The 18,956-nt window shown below is 46.4% G+C and overlaps 2 protein-coding genes across 3 annotated transcripts in view; both read left to right on the forward strand.

The window, feature by feature from the left end:
• Positions 1-3,908: 3,908 nt before the first annotated feature.
• Positions 3,909-18,652, forward strand: LRRC58 (leucine rich repeat containing 58). The gene is made up of 4 exons (XM_082043718.1): positions 3,909-4,452; positions 13,309-13,437; positions 14,754-15,031; positions 16,482-18,652. Exons 1-4 carry the CDS (start codon positions 3,932-3,934, stop codon positions 16,688-16,690), a joined length of 1,137 nt encoding a protein of 378 aa, XP_081899844.1. The 5' UTR covers positions 3,909-3,931; the 3' UTR covers positions 16,691-18,652.
• The window catches only part of GPR156 (G protein-coupled receptor 156), a 44,085-nt gene continuing 42,391 nt past the window's right edge, over positions 17,263-18,956 (forward strand). The window contains exon 1 of one of the 2 annotated variants that reach the window (XM_082043711.1): positions 17,263-17,390. The gene's annotated coding sequence lies outside the window, so the exon portion shown is untranslated. The remainder of the gene's footprint in view (positions 17,391-18,956) is intronic. The other variant, XM_082043712.1, reaches the window with a different exon arrangement.

Here is an 18,956-nt window from a genome sequence, read left to right on the forward strand (position 1 = left end):
TGTGGCATTATGGGAGCCTCAGCCAAGTACCTCCTGGTTTGGGCAGTACCTTTCAGGAAACAGATGGATCAGGTGGAAAGAACCCAGAGGCGGGTAAAAATAGTAACTAGAGGCCTTGAAAATGTGACTTACAAGGACAGATCAGAAGCCTTAGGCACAGTTAAGGACATTTGTCTTCAGAGGGACACTGCTACCAAGATGAACGTACCCTGTTCACTGTGGCAGATGGGACACCAGCTTCAGTTGCAGACCTAGATGAGACATCAGGGAACACTTTTGAATGCCAAGGTTAGCACAGAAGTGGAAGACACTTCCTTAATATTTCACAGGCTTCCTTTCTGTATAGATTTTAAGAACAGACTAGAGTAACAGCTATCAGGAACAGACCGGGTGTTGCTGATCTGACCTTAACGTGGGAAAAGACGCTGGTAACCCTCCTGAGGTCACTTCTGTTTCTGGTATGTCCTTATGAAGACAGGGCTGAATGGCTCTTGTCACCTTTTGGAGAAGAGGAGACTGCGGGGAAGTTTACATCTTCTTCACGAGGGGAAGAGAAGGAGCAGGTGCTGATCTCTTCTGTTTAGTGACCAATGACAGAACTCAAGGGAATGGCAGGAAGATGTGCCAGGGGAGGTTTAGGCTGGACATTAGGAAAAGGTTCTTCCCCCAGAGGGTGGTGGAGCACTGGAACAGGCTCCCCAGGGAGGTGTCACAGCCCCAAGCCTGGCAGTGTTCAAGAGACTGGGAAACACCCTCAGACACATGGCGTGAACTGTGGGGTTGTCCTGTGCAGGGACAGGAGTTGGACTCCATGATCCTTGTGGGTCCCTTCCAACTCAGGACATTCTATGATTCTACTTTTGGTGAAGTGAACAATGAAATAACCTTTAATGGTGTTGTATAAAGGAGGATAATGTCTGACTGTTCATCTCCCCCATACCTGTAATGGACTTGTCAGCTTCTACTCCTGTGAGCTCTTCTGTGCAAATGACAGTCCAACAGAAGAGAAGGCTGAGTTGCCTCATTTTCCTTTGTATGCTCCAGAGCTGTTAATAAAAAAAAAAAAAACAAAAAACACAACACATTGCATCTTACATGTAACTTTTCACACCAAGTGGCCTCTTTAGCATCTACCAGCTGCTGTGTAAGCAGCTTTAACTGCGGCATTCCCTGCCCATTCACCGCTCAACTGTCAAGTGGGTCTGCTTTATTACTTTAATTTCTGCTGCTAGAATTTCCCAGGATTTTAGGAAGGAATGAAAGGAAGTGTCAGTTACAAATTTAACTAGATGGCACTATAAATACTTTGCCTTGTGCTTCATGGTTACTTACAGAAGCAAAATTATTTTGGGGTGGGAGAGAGGATGAGCAGGAAGGTTATTACCTCTAGCAGAGACCTGGTAAAAACTCTGACCTGTCTGTTCATGGAGGTAAGCACATCTGAGTATTAACGAGTTGCTGCACTGTGTAGCTACATGCGCTTAATCACAATTCTCCAGCATTGTTAAGCGTCAAACTGAGAAATATGCTAATTAAGTGGTTGAGAAGACTCTGAACTGTATTTGTAAGGTATTTATAGAATCATAGAATCATTTTGGTTGGAAAAGACCTTTAAGGTCATCAAGTCCAACCATCAACATAGCACTGCCAAGTCCACCTTTAAACCACATGCCTAAGAATCTCATCTACATGTCTTTTAAACACCTCCAGGGATGGTGACTCAACCACTTTCCTAGGCAGCCTGTTCCAATACCTGACAACCCTTTCCATGAGTAAATGTTTCCTCATATCCAATCCAAACCTCCCCTGGCGCAACTTGAGGCCATTTCCCCTCGTCCTATTGCTTGCTACTTGGGAGAAGAGACCAACACCCTCCTACAACCTCCTGTCATGTAGTTGTAGAGAGAGACAAGGTCTCCCCCCTCAGCCTCCTTTTCTCCAGGCAAAACAGCCCCAGTCCCCTCAGCTGCTCCTCACCAGATTTGTGCTTCAGACCCCTCACCAGCTTCATTGCCCTTCTCTGAACTCTTTCCAGCACCTACTCTTTCTAGTAGTAAGGGGCCCAAAACTGAATACAGGATTCAAGGTGCAGCCTCACCAGCACCAAGTACAGGGGGACTATCACTGCCCTAGTCCTGATGGCCACACTATTTCTGATATAAACTTTAATTATGAGGACAGGAACAAACTAATGTATCATAAGACTAGATTCCTAAAAAAAATGAACCAATTGACAGGACACAACTTTGGGAGAGTACAGGCTTAAAGCCCTACAGGAGAACACCAAATCCAGATGACAGGAGTTATCACTTCAAAACATTTGTAGTGGTAAAATCCAGAGTTCATTGGAGCACCAAAGGATGGACAAGTGGACCATGAGTTTTGTGCACAGTACTCTGGACACCTTCAAACTCAGCACCTTTGCTGCTTCACCGATTGTTTTGAAACTCTTGCCTGGTACAAGCCAGCCATGGTTTGTTTATGCTTCTTCCACTCTAAGATGAGACACTTTTGTGTATAATAAGTGTTTTAAGCAGGTAGGACATTGTTGTTCCCTTTTTTTTTCTTTCTTCAATGCATCCCAAAGAAGCAAGTCTGTTTCTTAAGCCTGGACTTTGTCAGAGCAAATGTTCCCCTGGGCTGTGAATCTTCTTATTGTCATCATATATGGCCACTGCTTCTTCCAACGGGTGATTACTGATTACACTGCTGTTAACCTGTGTCCAAAGGGCGATGAATTGAAATCACAAATCTCAAGCCGCCTGTTCGTAGATGGTACAACCAGGGTCAACTCCGTGTCAATCTGTAACCTGTATCAGGCCTCTTCGCCTCAAAGACTCACCTGTTATGCATTAACTCCTGTCAATGCTCCAGTTCAGGATTTAAGCTCTCTTTTATCCAGGCAAGGAGATACACCAAGGTCATTTCTGGATAGGCACCTCTGGTTTGGTGCTCCACCAGCAGCAGGTATGCAAAGACCAAAGCGGAGAAACCCTGAACCAAACACTGTTTGGACAGCAGAGCCAGTGACACCACAGGCCAGGCTCTGCCACCAGCAGCCACAACAGAGGCCTTGGGGCAGAGGTGGGACAGACAGCACCTTTCCTCTGGGGCCTGAGGGTGAGTGAAAAGGGCAAGACGAAGGTTATTATTTAATTTTTCAGTTAGAGGGACTCAGGTTTACAGTCGCCCGACTTCTGTGAGCCTGGTGTAAAAGGCTGTGAAGGGAGCAGGTGCCATTGCACAGGAGGTTCCACTTAAATATGAGTAGAAACTTCTTCACAGTGAGGGTGACAGAGCACTGGAACAGGCTGCTCAGGGAAGTTGTGGAGTCTCCTTCTCTGGAGACATTCAAAACCTGCCTGGACACATTTCTGTGTAACCTCATCTAGGTGTTCCTGCGCCGGCAGGGGGACTGGACTGGATGATCTTTCGAGGTCCCTTCCAATCCCGAACACTCTGTGATTCTGCGGTTGCCAGGCCCTCCCCGGACACCCAGCGGGTCCCCAGCAGCCTGGGGCTGTAACGATAACCCGGGGCGGGGGGGGCGGGGAGTAACGGCCCCACGGAGCAGTAACGGTAACTCCCTAGCGGCACGCGGGGGTGTCGGTCTCCCCTCACAGCCGCTGTCCCGCCCCGCCTCCGCGCCTCTTTTCTATGCTCGTTCCGGGGCTGCGGCCGGGCTCGCTCTCTCTCCGCCGCCAGTCCGTGGGCGCCCCGACACCTGGATAAAAGCGCTCTCCCCTCTCCGGCCGCGGGGGTTGTTCCCTCCTCGGCGAGCCGTGCGCCCGGGATCGAGCATGGCGCCATGGGGCGCCGTGGGGCCCCGGTGGCCGGCGGGGGATATTCAGATTCCGGGGCGGGGAGGAGGCGGGGCGAGGCGTGGGAGCCCCCGGGGTGACGCAAGGGGACGTCGGTCGGTGCGAGGGGGATGGCGGCGGCGGGTGGCGCGGCGCCGGTGCTGGAGCCGGAGCCACCGCGGGGTGGCCCGGCGGCAGAGGAGGAGGACGAGGAGCGGGCGGCGGCAACAGCAGCAGCGGAGATGGAGCTGGCAGCGGAGCTGGCGGCGCTGCGCAGTGCGGATGCGCGGCGGCTGGTGCTGTCGCCGCGGCGGCTGTCGGGCCCGCTGCCCGCCGGGCTGTCGCAGTGTTTCCCGGCGCTGGAGGTGCTGGACGTGAGCGGGACGGGGCTGGCGGAGCTGGGCGCGGAGCTGCTGGCCCTGCCGCAGCTCCACACTCTGCTGGCCAAGAACAACCGGCTGGGCGGGCCCGGCTCGCTGCCCAAGGGGCTGGGGCAGGCCCCGCTCGGCCGCTCCCTCCGCGTCCTCAACCTCAGCGGGAACCGCTTCGCCGAGGTGCCGCCCGCCCTGCTGGAGCTTCACGGGCTGCAGAGCCTCAGCCTCGGCGGCAACCGCCTCCACAGCATCCCGCCCGAGATCCAGGAGCTCCGCAGGTGAGGGCAAGGCAGGGCACCGGGCGGGACGGGCCCCCCGCGCCTCCGGGGCCGGGCCTTTGCCCTTGGGGGAACGGTGAGAAAAGCCCCGGCGGCTGCCAGACAAACCCAACCGGATTTTCCCGCTGTGAAGCGGGGTGCCGCTGGCAGCACGCCTTGTGTCTCGCTTCTGCTCGGGGAGTGAGTTTTGTCCAGCCTCAGATGTCTCTAAGCACCGCTGCTGCTAACGTGTCACTTCCCCTTCCCAGGAGAGGAGTTACCAAAACTCAAAGCCACTCCTCAGGTGGATGATGGGCTTTCTGCGCTCGCTAAGTGGGCGACTCTTGGTTTTCCTAGTCCTTGGGCTGCCTTGGTGCCGGGGAAGGCTCTCCTAATGACAGTGTGGTTGGTATGAGTGAGTGTTGAAGGTGCTCTGTAGCTTTGCTTTAATACAGATCTCTAGGCAAGAACAAAATAAAACTCTAGGTCTCATGCAGCTTATGGCTGCACAATGGACTGCACAGGAGAATAAAGATCTGATTGTGGCTTATGCAAACAATAGGACCTTTCTGCTGATTCAGCTCTATCTCATCGAGTGCTTGCTGGCATGGTTGGTTTTTTGGTTATATTTCCACCCATCCAACTCATGTAGATTTGACAGATCAGCTGACAAATCTTCTGAAGTGTAGAGCCCCAGGCTGTGCTCAGGTGCAGAGGTACATCTGGCTCTGGGGCTGGGTCAAACCACCACAGGCCAATGACATGGAAACTGGCTGAATCACAGCAATTGGTAACATTGGTGGGGTGGGAACAGATCCTAGGTGGGACTGGGCATGGACTGCCTGCATTGACCTGGGGTAGCTATTTCTGAAGCCTTCTGTCCTCCTGGGCAAGCTGGAGGCTGTGTTCTGACTTGCATGTTACACATGGACACTTCAGTGTGCTCTGCTGGTTTCTTAAGCCTCAGTATGGGCTCTGTGTGGCTCAGTGCTAAGACTTTGGGTCTGAACTTTTTCACCACAGCTCTTTGCCAAGAGACTTGCCAGAGGCAGCCTCTCTTACACAGATTTCTGCAACCTTGACCCTAAGTAGCTGGATTCACCCCAGTAGCTCAGCAGAGCTGCATCCAATGGAAGCAGAGGATGTTGTATGTGGAGTGCTGTCACCCACGATCCTAGGTTGGAGGTACCAGAACTGCTTGAGTTCTGGTGGGAAATGGTTTTGTCTGCTGCAGTATAATACAACTGGGTATGCAGCGCTTGCCCAGATGGCACAGCATACGCCTCTTGAGGATCTGGAGCAATTTTGTGGTAAGCCAAGTTTGAGAGATGCCATGAGGCATTTTGAGCGCTAGAGAATGCCCAGGCCCTTCTTCACTTTGGATGCATCCTGGGTTGGGGCTGTCAGGAAGAGGATGAACCTTAACTTTCTCTCTGTTCAGGAGCAGTTGCTTCAGGGATAATGAAGGAAATGAGGACAATGGCACCAGCTTCATGGAAGAGGAGGCCAATGGAAGAGGGCAGTTGTGCGTGGGACATGATCCCTGTTGCCTCCATAGCATGCATGCCTGGTAGCATCCAGGATGTGGCTGGGATCTGATTGTTGTACCCACCTCTGTCCTGTCCTGCAGCTTTTCTTGGGCTAGTCATGCTTGAACCGTAGCATGACAATTCTGAGAGGGCAAATGCAGACAAGGCTATTGAATTGTCTGTTATCGTTACAAAGTGATGTGTCAGGTAGAAAAACTAGACTAGACCAAGCTTGTGTCTGCTGCCTGTGTAAGCACTGCTGACTCACTGAACTTCTGCTGATGTGTCACCATAATATAATTGAACTTTAGCTCAAGATAGCAAATCTGTGTTCCACCAGGATTGTCAACTTCTTTACCACTGTGCCATCAGTGACCCTTCTGTATATGGGACAGCTTAAGTAACAAAAGGGAGCAACACACTTGCTTGCCAGAGCTGGGAGAAAACAGTACTTTATAATGTAATATTCCTTCAGAGGGAATCCTGAATCTACTCTTTGGGAGCCAAATAACCAGTAACCTGACACCCTTGCCAAAAAGATAGTGAATATGTACTGGAGAGAAACTGCTGCCAGACCCTCCTCCTGCCTGCCAGCAATAGGGGTATCTGCAACATTAGCATGTGTCATGTTGCAGTGGGTGAAACGAGCCCGAGCAAGGGCAGTGCAGATCCAGCTGTTGTGGCCGGGCAACGCAGAGACATCTTTTCATTTCTGAACTCTGGGCTGGGAGTTGGGACCTGGCGTAGGTCTTGGTGCTTCTGTTAGCCTCCCAGCTCAAGCTGCAAGTGTCCATCTCACTACTACTGGCAAGCCAAGACTTTGAGCTTCTTTCCATATGAAACATCCCATTAAATACATTTTTCTCATGTCTTGTGGTCTCTGAGACCACAGAGGCAGCACCACAGGCAGCACTTTGACTGGACATGTTCCTCCTGCTGGTACTAGAGTTCCTGAGGCCAGGAGTTGTCTTCATCCCGTGACCCTGGCAGCTTCCCATTTGTTTCAGTCACTGATTATAGAGCGGAGTTGCAGAGATCTAGAAATACTTCTTATGTTTCCAGGAAATGTCTGACCTCTGATGAGATTTAAAAAAAAAAAAGCTGGATAACTAAGCCTCACATCTTTCCTCTGCACCTTATAGTCTCCTGTTGTAGTTTTTGGAGGGGTAGCATGTCAGTTTTAGTGAAGGCCAGGAATAGAGCAGGTAAGGAGTCTACAGGGTAAAGTTAAAAGAGTTGAAACCTGACGGGTCAGATTTGCCAAATGAGGAGGAACATGCTGGCAACTACAGATGCGAAGGCCCTGGAATGAGAAATGTGTGCTATCTTCACATGAAGATACTAAATCCGCAACTTTGCAGCAAGCTGGGGTCAGGCATTTTGTGCAAGAACTTTTCCCTAGCATGTTCCTAGTGATTTGGCAAGTTAATGAACATCAATAAGAATCACAACCAGTCCTGTTTCTGTCTTGTTTTGCTCCTTCCAGATTAATCCATTTGCCCCATCCTTGCCCACACAAATCTTTGTGTGCGGTGTAAGATCGTGCACTGAAAGTGAGTGCCTTTCACCTGGTTATCAGTAACCTCCTAGGCCATTGTAGAAGGACCACCTATAGATGCTGTGATGCTTGAAGCTTCCTTCACATGGCTTCATAAGTGGATGATCATGATTGCTCTGGTGATGACAGCAGGTTGATGCTGATCATAGCATGCCATCACCAAGGATGAATAGCCTTTGCTTCATGATTTCCATTAGGAAAATGCAATGCTCTTTCCACCTAATTCCACTGTAAGTGTCCATGGTGACCTGCAGCAGCCTCTTAGGCTTCTGAGAAAGGTAAGGGTGAGCCCTGCCGAGGGCTATTTTTAACCACATTGAGGCTGTGCCAGCCCCTTCTGTATGCCCACCACCCCCAGTTACTGTAAGCTAGGACTGTCAGTGCAAGACCTGAATTGCAGCATTGGCTGTTGCTGTGAATTTAGAGTAGAAAACGCACCAGAAGGATGAGAGCAGCCTTCCTTGTGCTGCTTTCCTGTTTGTTGCCAGATAAAAGATGAGCTTAGCATAGGTGGACATAAACGTCATCTTCTCTGTAGTTCTCCATTCAACACTGACCTTGCTGTGTTTTCAATGTGAGATGTTATGGTCAGTCAGTCTCTCTCTGACTTGATTCACATTCCCCAGCAGCTCCTGACCTGCGACCTGATCCCACCACTGTGTTGGTTGTGTGGATCGTTCTGCTGATCCAGCCAGGGCTGCACTAAGGGGCGTTGTGTATTATAGCTGGTGAGCTAAAAATGCAGTCATCTTCTTGTGCCCATTCTGGACAAAATTTGACAAGTCTGATAAAGTGCCACTCTGATCTTCACTTTCCAACTGCAGCTTTTGGCATAATGGTTCCTGGATTTCCCCATGCTTGGGGAAGGCGTAAAAGGAAAAATTCTCAAGAGCTTAGCGAAATGCAATTGATACGTTGAACCTCCTGAAGTCCATTTTGAGTTCAGTGTTGTAGTTAATGCTCTTGCGCTCAGTATAGCACCAGGAGCAGGTGGAAAGAGCTTGGAAAAGAGCCAGACTCTTCCCAGGTGTCTGCCGTGCCTGCTCCGCTCCTTCTTGCTACAATTCCTCTAGGAAAGCCCAGTTGTGTGAGGGCTGGGTGGGATCAAAGGCCTCAAATGCCTGACTGGATTCATCCAAGTTTTGTGTGAAGGCTTAGATGCAATGAAAGTATTTGAGTATTTGCTTTTATTCGTGGGTAGTATTAAGCATGTTAGACAAGCATACACTTAAGAGTGGCTGTTACAGTGTGGGAAAAACGGCAAGTGAAGCTTTGATAAAGATACAGCATTAGGAAATCTGCTTGCTGCCTCCCTTTTTCTTCCCCTCTTCAAACATTTTGCAAATAGTTTTCAGGCGACCGTTTGATCTTAAATTTGCATGTCAGCAAAGGCAACGCAGTTCTCTCAGGAATTAGCAAATTGTAGAACAGGGTTAACAGGAGCATGTTGTGGGCTGCTTTTAAATTCCTCGCTTCCACGAGCCTCAAAATTGCCCTGGAAATTTCTTGCTGAAAAGTTTATCTTAAAAAGACCTGGAGCTATTTCAGGCTCAGTGTGTCTTTTCTAGATTACCTATTTACATGCATCTGTTTGATGTCAGCTGTTAAATCTTATCCAAAGAAGCATCTGCGGGGAAACAGGGTGGATTGAAAATTTGAGTATCTTCTCTGCCAGAATACATTCTCCCCTTGAAACATGACTATGAAAGTGTCATGGTAATTGGTAGGGTATCAAAGGTACTTCTAGTGCTCAGAGTGGGCTCTTCTAACTGAGTGTTTGGGGGCTTTTTGATTGTTTTGTGCTATATGATGACTTGGAAACCTCAAGGGCATATGCAAGCAAGAACATGCAGTCACTCGGCATGTTAAACTTCGCTGCCACCCCCTGAATCGATTCATAGTTGTCTGAGCATTTCCCCACTCCCTTCCCCTATGTAAAAGGATTTACACAGCTACCGTACAGCCCAGCGGTATGAAATCCCCTGCTAGAGAGGCGTGACATGCGATGGGCTTGGTGTGCCCGCTACTGCTTAGCAGCAATTAGTACTGGCTGTGCTGTGCAAGCCTGCCTGTGAGGCTGAAAGGGACTCTGGCATTTTATTAGTATATTTGTAAACATTGCTAAAAGGCAGGAGGGAAAGAGTCTCCACTAGTTACTCTGTCAAATGGATTTTTCTGTTTCTGTTGAGATGGATTCTGTTAGTGTTTGTACCCTTTTGAAACTTGCTCAGACAGATCCTGTGTGGCAGGTTGGAAGTACATAGTTTTTTCTAGCTTTAAAAATAGTAGCTGAGCTTGTGTTCATTTGAGGCTGGTTACTCTCTAGCTTTTTAAAGTTCCTGGACTGACTTTTGAAAGTCCAGAAAAATTCCAGCCCTCTGTGTACACAGTGACGCATGAGACCTTAGCTGGCTGGTGCAAATGACTGTGCAGATTAATGATTGTCAGAAAAAACAGGCCTTAGTGTGAAAGGTTAGTTAGAAGTATTCACTAAGCTCAGTCCCATCTCTGTTCAGGGTCCTCCTGTGAAAAGCTATGTTAGATGTTGTGGATTGCCTGGTTAAAGGGGCTCTTTTGTGAGGAGGGCAGAGCTCAGTAGTGCTCTCACTTGTATTGCCAAGCAGAAAACCGCCCCCCGAGTAGTTCAGCTGGAGATCTAGCATGGCCTTGGCCTCTAGGTACGGGCTTAGTACAATGTGAAAATTGGGCCAGGAGTAGATAAGCTGGGAACAAACTGTGGTGCCCGTGGTGTGGTCAGTGCTCACTGCGGAAGGTACATGTCTCTTGAAAGTCCTTGCCTGTGTTGTGATTAGCTTTGCTCAAACGATTCTTGATGCTTTAATTTGATGCAGAAATCACTGTTACTAATCCTTTCATCTTGCTCAGCCAAGACTAGGCTAGATCCTTCTTTATACCAAATTGTATTTGGGCAATGGGAGTTAGGGATTTCTTTTGCCCACTGAGCAGGATTTCAGTGGAAGCTATAATAATATCTTTGCTGTATTTAAAATAAGTTTCTTTATAGTTTCAAAACTTGTTCCATGTGCTTTTTTTGGTAAAGTCACTATCCAATTAATATCTTAAGTTGATGTTAGAAATTCTGAATTTGCTGTACTAGACTGGGTCCAGTTAGTCTACAGATGTCTGAGGTTCAGGAGACGAGTAAAAAGAAAACAATTTTTAAGAAACCCTTTGTTGCCACTGAAGGAATTATCTTATTTAGCAGATTTTTAGTTAGTGACAGTTTGTAGTCTGATGTTGGGTCTTTATATACTAGCTAGTATAACTGAGCATTCTCATTACACAGATTTAGGTTGTATGATAAGTTGATCTTGAAACTTAGACATTTTGCACCTTGAAATTAATTTCAAAAACATTATTGACTGTATATTTTGCACACCTGTTCCCCTTCCCTAGTAGTATGTGTTTTGAAGTGTGGCTTTATGGGCATAATTGTCTTTAAACACAAAGAATGAAGAGTTTGTTATGAATTTTTCCTAGGAAGTGGAGACTTGTACCCATCTAAACCTTGTTTAAACAATGAAAGCCACATTACTAGAATTCCTTTGCCCACCAGTTTTCTGCGTTTGCTCCAGCAGTGTCATTGAGTTAAAATATGCCTAGGAATTGTATGGTCAGCAGTTAAGTTCCTAATGAGTGCCAAGCAGCCTAAATCCACCTTGGGATGCAATGGAGGTTGAAGGAGGAATTTTGGTGAAAACTCTGAGCTTTGTTAAGGGATCAAAATTTAATTAAAATTAATCTCCCCCTGACATGGTGCCTGCTCAGCAACTTTCCTCCTACCCCCACTCCTCACCTGCAGGTTGTCTGTGGAAGAGAGGCTGCTTTTGAAACATGGGGTTTTAGTGGTGGGATTTTTCTGTGCACTTTCTTGCATGTTCAGAATAACCTCCAAATGTGCTGTTCCAATTTATCTCTCAGCTGAAGCACGTTTAGTTACTTCCTTTCATACAGTCAAATTGAGTTTAAATATGAGGCTTAGAAATGGCTCAATTTAGTGCCCACGATTTCATATCTTTGGTATCTATCTTTCCTTTCATGTACACCAAAAAGGTAAGTGAATTCAGGGGAAGTTAAGCTCCATGAGCATTTCCTCATGTGTTGCTGTGGTTTTGTTGTTCTATTCTTTGCTGATGGGCAGGTGGACCTCTGTAGCCCAAGCAGATGCTGTCATTGGATCTTTAGGGTTCAAGTTTCTTGCAAGAACTGAATGAAACAGTCTCTTTCTACTGTTCTTCTGCTCCAACCCAGGGAAGCCTCGGGGAGGAGCTTCTCTGGCACTCCATGCGTGCTCTGGCACAGTGGCAGAGTTCAGGTCTTCTCTGGGTTGACCAGCGTTTCCCCTGAGTGGTTTGGTCGTGTGTTTCTTTGCCAGTTATATCACAGAATCACAGAATGTTTGGGATTGGAAGGGACCTCAAGAGATCATCTAGTCCAGTCCCCCTGCCGGAGCAGGAACACCTAGATGAGGTTACACAGGAATGTGTCCAGGCGGGTTTTGAATGTCTCCAGAGAAGGAGACTCCACAGCCTCCCTGGGCAGCCTGTTCCAGTGCTCTGTCACCCTCACTGTGAAGAAATTTCTTCTCATATTTAAGTAGAACCTCTTGTGTTCCATTTTGCACCCAAACCATCCATAACCTTTCTCAGTTGCAAGGGTGAGATGAAGGTGTCTCCTGTTCCAAGGAGGTTATAAGCTGTTCTTTAAGATAGGCTGACAGAACCTGGATGACTTCTCTTTTCCTGACCCGTGTGGAATGCTTGGTGGATCAGAGGGGGCCCACATACCCTGTAGTTAGGCAGCTAACCCGGGTATGTACCGGAGATCTTGAACCAGCACCTGCAGACATGACTGAGGGATCCACCTTTTTCAGGCATGGGAAGAAGTGTTGTCTGGACTGCGATTAGCAATAGTGTCTCTTCCCAGCCAGAAGTACCCAAACTGAACCTGCCTTTGCTGCTCTTTCAGACAACACCTGAGAACAGGGAAGAAAAACTATTTCACTCTGTGAAATGCGGACCTGAAGCTATTATGTCAAAGAAAAGTGCTTGCCAGTTTTTCTCCCTAGAAGGGCAAAGATGCACAGCAAATACTGGCCACTCCACCTGGCAGAAGGGATGTGGTGCCTGTCTTTGTTCCTGCCTCCCATCCACTGAGTTTTCGCAGGACATTCAGTGATTTTTTTTTTATTATTATTTTATTTTATTTAGGCCCAAACTGCAGTTAAGCCTAGCTTATGTTTTTGGTAGCTTTTGGCTCCGTGACTCCATTATACTGAAATCAATCTGTCTGAGAAATTGTGTGTGGGTGCGTGTGTGACTTAGATGCACTCTGTGCTGTTTGTCAGTGTGTGAGTTGTATCAAAGTGGGACTGGGTGCCTCTGACTTCTGCTGAACCGGCAGCAGCAAAAGCTGTGTCAGCGCTGCAGACCCTGTGTGTGCGGGCTGCTCGTCCTTGGAAATACGAGCAGGAGCTTTGCATGTGGGGTTGGTGTAGGAATACATAGTTGTCCAGTGCCTACCTGTAGATGTAATGGTGACTGCAGAAGGCTGGAGGTAAATTTCAACATTATCTGTTGTGAAACAGCAGCTCTGTTGTAATTTTGATGTGCAGCTCAGCTTTTTTTTTCTTCCTTCAGCAAATTATCTCCTACATTGTCATCTGTAAAGTCTTCTTTAAGAAATGCAAGAGATGAGAAGACCTAGTGTCAAATGAAACTGGAGATGACCTTAATGAAATAATGCAGTATTTTATCTTCTCTTTTTCAGTTTAGAGTTTCTGTATCTTGGAGGGAATTTCATTACTTCAATTCCACCTGAATTAGCAAACCTGCCTTTTCTAAACTATCTAGTGCTGTGTGACAACAAGATCCAGAGCATTCCACCTCAGCTGGCACGGTGAGTATTTGCTGTCATCAACCACCAGCTCTAATTAACTCTTTGAACTTTTTCTTCTGTGTGTGTGGATAAAAGCACCTGGGAGGACCTATTTGTCCTTCAGTTTGTTGATGTGACTGGACTTGGACAAGAAGATCCTTAGCTTGATGCACTGTAGGAAGACCATGAATATATAATATGGAAATCTCAATCAAGGGTTATGGAATAAAAAATATCACCAAGTATACACTTTAATATTTAATTAATAGATTTGTGCAGCCATGAGAAGTACCTGAGCAACCTGGAAAAGATGAACTGCCATGCTACCACATTCTTAGTGATGAAAGCTTGATCTATTTTGTCTTTCACACAAAGCCTTTTTGTGTGTGCTTTTGTGTAGTACCATCCCCTGTGTTCCCTTGGTGTTTCTTACTCTAGGATCTGAGAATGTTTTGGTGTTCATTAAATCCTACAACACAGCTCTGGAGGATAAATTACTGCTTCATCTGTTTCATAACGGGGATGATAGGACACTGCAAAAGCTGTACGGGTAGCCAAAGATAGGTGAAGAATTCAGTGTGTAACCGTAAACCCAAAAGGAATTGAATGGCAGCACGGAGTTTTCTGAGTTGGAATTTGACAGGAGTAGTGGGATTTTTCTTGATGTACAATGCCAACTTGTCTTGTAGCTTGTCCTGGTTGGAGAGCATCCCTGGATGCTGTGCTGGAGCATTGCTTTGTACTTACTGTGAGAGGAGAATGTCTCCTCCAAAAGCCAAAAAACTGCTTGTCACCTGTACCGATGCTAGCCTGGCTTGACCTTGTTTAGCTTTTGAGATCTGGTAGTATCACAGCACAAGGTGATGCAGCCACAAGCAATGAAAACGTGGGGTTTTTCAGGGCTGGCTGCCTACCAGCAATTACGCTTAATGCATGAGTGAGAGCAGGTGACTTATTCACAGTATTGCATGGAATCATTCGTGATGCATGCACTGGGTACGAGGAAACATTATTTCTTCTGAAAGTACTCAGTTTGTATACTTTTGTTCTGGGCTACCTTTTTTGGGGTGTATGTGGAGGGAATACTGAGAGGGACAGCATCATATTTAAGGCTGTGGTTCTTCAACAGGCATTCCAGAGCTGAGCCAAGTTTTCTAGAGCCTTGTGTGTGCTGGAGTAAGAGCAGCTCTTTTAGCGTTAATTTATGCATTAAAGGGAAGAAAAGCCAAAGAAAAAGAAATTGGTGGGAGAGGGGAGAGTAATCAGGTCTCTGTGTAATGCAGTTGTGGAATGATTTTGCTTGCACATCTTGACTGGGTTTGCATCTCCATCCTCAGGCTGCACTCCCTGCGTTCCCTTAGCCTGCACAATAACCTGCTGACTTACCTTCCTCGAGAGATCCTTAACCTGGTTCACCTGGAAGAGCTGAGCTTGCGTGGGAACCCACTGGTGGTTCGGTTTGTCCGTGACCTGACCTACAATCCCCCAAGCCTTCAGGAGCTGGCTGGACGCACGATTAAAACTCGCAACGTTCCCTACGCTCCCAGCGATCTCCCAGAGAATCTTGTCCGGTATCTGAGCTTGGCCAGCAACTGTCCCAATCCTAAATGTGGGGGTAAGTTCACCTTCACTGCTCTGCTTCCTGCTTTTACCTGTTGGGTTTTCTTTCCCTCTGATTTGCCATGACTTCAGTAGCTCAGTCAGGTTAGATGTGGTGTTGCATCCAAACCCTAGCTGTGTTTTATTGCCTCCTGCAAACTTGTCCTTAAGGAACCTTGTTCGCTTAGGAATGATGTTCAAAGTTGTAGTGCTGGTTTACTGTATTTGCATGGGAATGCAACACAGTGTTTCTGTTGGAGTCTTTGCAGCTCATCCCAGCCCTCTGCTATCCTTTTATGGTCTGAAGTCTCCAATCCGTCTACCCTGAAGTAGCTTAGTCTAAGTAATGGGCAAGGAGAACTTTTGCAAGCACTCTTGCTGAACAGCAAGCTTCATTTCTGGATGGAAAAGGGGAGAGAGGCGGTGGTGTTTGGCCCTTACCAAGAGCAACTTATTTGGCTCTTGCTTGGGACTACTTGTTTTCCTGGAAGGAGAAGACTTCATAGAAAAGCCTGGAATGCTTGGGCTTAATCCTTATCCAGAGTAAATTATCTGATCATTTAGCCTTCAGAGGATTAAGGAAAAAAATTAATCATTAATTAGTATCTACCCTGCAGTCATAATGAAAGCTGTTATCTCCTTACAGGACAATATCAAAGCATGTTCCATAAGCAAAGACGGAAGGGCTGGAACTTGTGTTGGAAGGGGGAAAAGAAGTTTCCTTTTTTAGAGCTTTGCACAGTTTGGATAACAGCAGATTGGTTTTGCTCTTTTTTTTTCCACTTTTCCTTAGGAACTAGCACAATACTGCAGTGTTGCTCTAGCACTGCAGGAGGAAAGCTTACTCCAGACTAGCTAGGACTTAAAACACCACTGGAAACTTCTGAAAATGTCAGTGTCTAAAATCACCTGCTGTGACAGGAAGAGAAGGTAATTGTATGTTACAGCAACATTGTTGCCATGGAAAGTAGCATCCAAGCTCAGCATGGTGACTTCACTCAAGCAGAAGAAACTTAGAGCTGTGAAGGTTTGTTTGTGAACACGTTTTTTGCTAGCTGGTAGAAGAGGTTTTACAAGTTTGAAAATAGAGTGGATGAATTAATCTGACATTTAAGAAGTCTGCAAATTCTCAGTCTGAGATTTCTCCCTAATGCTTAGAAGAAATTGCCAAATTCTTTGGATGTAGCTGCCCTGCATCAGTTCCTGTGGAGTGTGCTGTTCTGAATCACCTACCAAATACATTTTTACAGGATTATTTTTTGTTTTTGCGAAGAAATGTCTCATTTCCATAGGTGTTTCCATAGGTCCTTTCTCTTCCTCCAGTGTCCCTTGTCCTTCTGTGTCTAGTGCTGTGTCAATTAAATCCTAATTTGAGGCATCTACACCAGACACAACAACCTTGCAGAGCTTACAGATTTCTCCACACAGGGTCTTACATGTTGTTACTGTCCCCTCTGCCCTTACAGGTGTCTACTTTGACAGCTGCGTCAGACAAATCAAGTTTGTTGACTTCTGTGGAAAGTATCGCCTCCCACTGATGCACTACCTGTGCTCCCCAGAGTGCTCCTCTCCCTGCAGCTCTGCCTCCCAGAGCTCAACTTCCCAGAGCGAGTCTGACTCTGAGGACGAAGCCAGTGTTGCTGCACGCAGGATGCAGAAAGTCCTTCTTGGATAACAGCGAGCAAGAGGAGAAGACTGGAAGGCAAACGTGTTTGAAAAGCAACAATGGAACAGCAAGGCATGAGACTCTGGCCTGAAGGACTCACAAGAAACTGTCCTCAAGTCCATGTAAGGAGCAGAACATCTTAGCAAGCCTAGACTTGCTTGATGCAGCGCTACTTGGGAGAACTAACGCAGTGGCATACTGCCTGTAGGGTGCCTGGGGTGGTTAGAAACACCTGCTGTCTGGGAGACAACCCCCTCCCTCGTACGAGCTGGGGAGGGAGATTTGTTCACAGAAAGGTTTGGGTTGGAAGAAACCTTGAAGATTATCTAGTTCTAATCCTCCCTGCCATGGGTAGGGACACCTTGCAGTAGACCACGTTGCTCAAAGCCCCGTCCAACCTGGTCTTGAACACTTCCAGGGATGGGACATCCACAACTTCTCTGGGCAGCCTTGTTCCTGTGCCTCACCACCCTCACAGGGAAGAATTTCTTCCTCGTATCTAATGTAAATCTGCCCTCCTTCAGTTTAAAGCTGTTACCCCTTGTCCTGTCACTACATGCCCTTGTAAAAATTCCCAGTTCTCACTGGCAGATTGAGAAGAGTTTTAATATATGACACTTCACTGGACTTCAGTTGTGCTGCATAGCAAAGGAGGCTGAACCAAATCTTTTTACACTATGATAAACCAGAAACAGGCTAATGATGCCAAGTGAGTATGTGTGGACCCCAATGTTTTATGTAGCGTTTTGAGTCTTTGCTGTCTTTGATTTCAGTTACAGATTTTACACCCATCTACTAAAAATGGGAGTTGGTTTTGGTTTTGTTTTTTTTTCTTCAGGAGTAGATTTTTCCAAACTCTGGTTACTCTGCCTAGAGGTGTAGTCTCTGTGCCATTACAGGTGTTACAGCCATCATAGAACTGAGCCATTTTTTTTTTTCCTCGTTATACCAAGCTGCTTGTAATGTTTCCTCCTAACTGTATTCATTGTTTTTCCTCTGTCTGCCTCTTCCCGTTACACTTGGAGCGTTACTGTCTTTATGGTGCCTTCAGAAAACAGACCAGTTGTTCTTCTGAGACTTGGTATTACTTCAGACTTGTGACCGTATGTGCCTGTGCAAGGGACCAGATGCGATGCTCCATATCATGTTTTTGAGTCTCAGCTTACTGGAGCAAATCTACCTTTGTATCTATGAACTGCAGGAAGGGTCTTGATTGACATTTACTGTTTGTAAACAAGTTTGTGTCCCTGCTGCAAGTAGCTCTGCTGTGCTTGGTACAGAGTCACTTTCTGTTTTTAAGGTAGGCAGCAGCTTAATGAAGCAGAAGTACTGAAAGAAGTGCCATGGAGAATTTTTTTTTCTTATTCATAACATAAGAGGAAAAACTGGTAGGGAAGATTAGGGCGCGTTGGCTGAGCATCTTGCACAAGGTGGTTTTGAAACTTCTTGCTTATTTATTTGTTTGCACTTGCTCTTGTTATAATACCTTTGGCAGTCTGTTGGATTGTTCAAATAACACATTCAGTTATCTTAAACTATATTTAAAGGAAAGCCACAGAAAATAGTTCAGAATTTTTAAGTATCAAGAAATAGCTTATAAAAATAAGTATTATGAGTTGACAGGTATCTGTAAATCTGCTTTGTGGGCCTGTTGTGTGTTTTGCTCAGTGAGAGCTGCACCTTTATTAGTATTTCATGGCAGACAGTTCTTTCGATGCAGTTTCAGAATGAATCCAACTGTGCCTTCAAGTGCACAAGCAAACCAAAAACATTGTGTTAAGCTAAATGAACACGAAAAACTTTTCTTAACCCACTTTGGCCCTACATGGAAAACTAAAAACTTATGCTCCTCTCCTGCATTCAGAAAACTCATGTACCTATTTGAATATCTTATGGCAGCTCTGTGTTAATGGTCCTGTTTAATTATATGTGACACTTTATATATTAAAGCACTTTGATAATTCCACTCTTTGTAACTAGCTTTAGTGATGTTTTTTTTTTTTATTAGACTACAATTTTCCTTTAATGTGACCTGAAGAACCAGGTCTGTGAAACTTTGTACATTCCAGTCTATCTTGGTGTGCAGGTTGAACTTCTTGTCTTGCATTTCCTTGATAGCACCGCTCATATCCCCAGTTTCCTTTAGAGAGAACTGGAATTTGAAAGAAATTATCTGACTGTAAAATAGCACCCTGTGCATCATTAATCATTGCAACTTAGTCTGAAGATTCCCCACACTCACAGATCCACAAGGAACTAAATTGCCTGTGCTCTG

This window comes from Streptopelia decaocto (genome assembly GCF_964273445.1).
Source record: "Streptopelia decaocto genome assembly, chromosome: 1".
In the NCBI taxonomy this organism is placed as follows: domain Eukaryota; kingdom Metazoa; phylum Chordata; class Aves; order Columbiformes; family Columbidae; genus Streptopelia; species Streptopelia decaocto.

Excerpts from the sequence above, each read along its gene's own strand:
- LRRC58 (XM_082043718.1), top strand. The coding sequence starts at position 3,932 with ATGGCGGCGGCGGGTGGCGCGGCGCCGGTGCTGGAGCCGGAGCCACCG. Across the intron at positions 4,453-13,308 it reads GAGATCCAGGAGCTCCGCAG|TTTAGAGTTTCTGTATCTTG; the intron begins GTGAGGGCAAGG and ends TCTCTTTTTCAG. Across the intron at positions 15,032-16,481 it reads TCCCAATCCTAAATGTGGGG|GTGTCTACTTTGACAGCTGC; the intron begins GTAAGTTCACCT and ends CTGCCCTTACAG.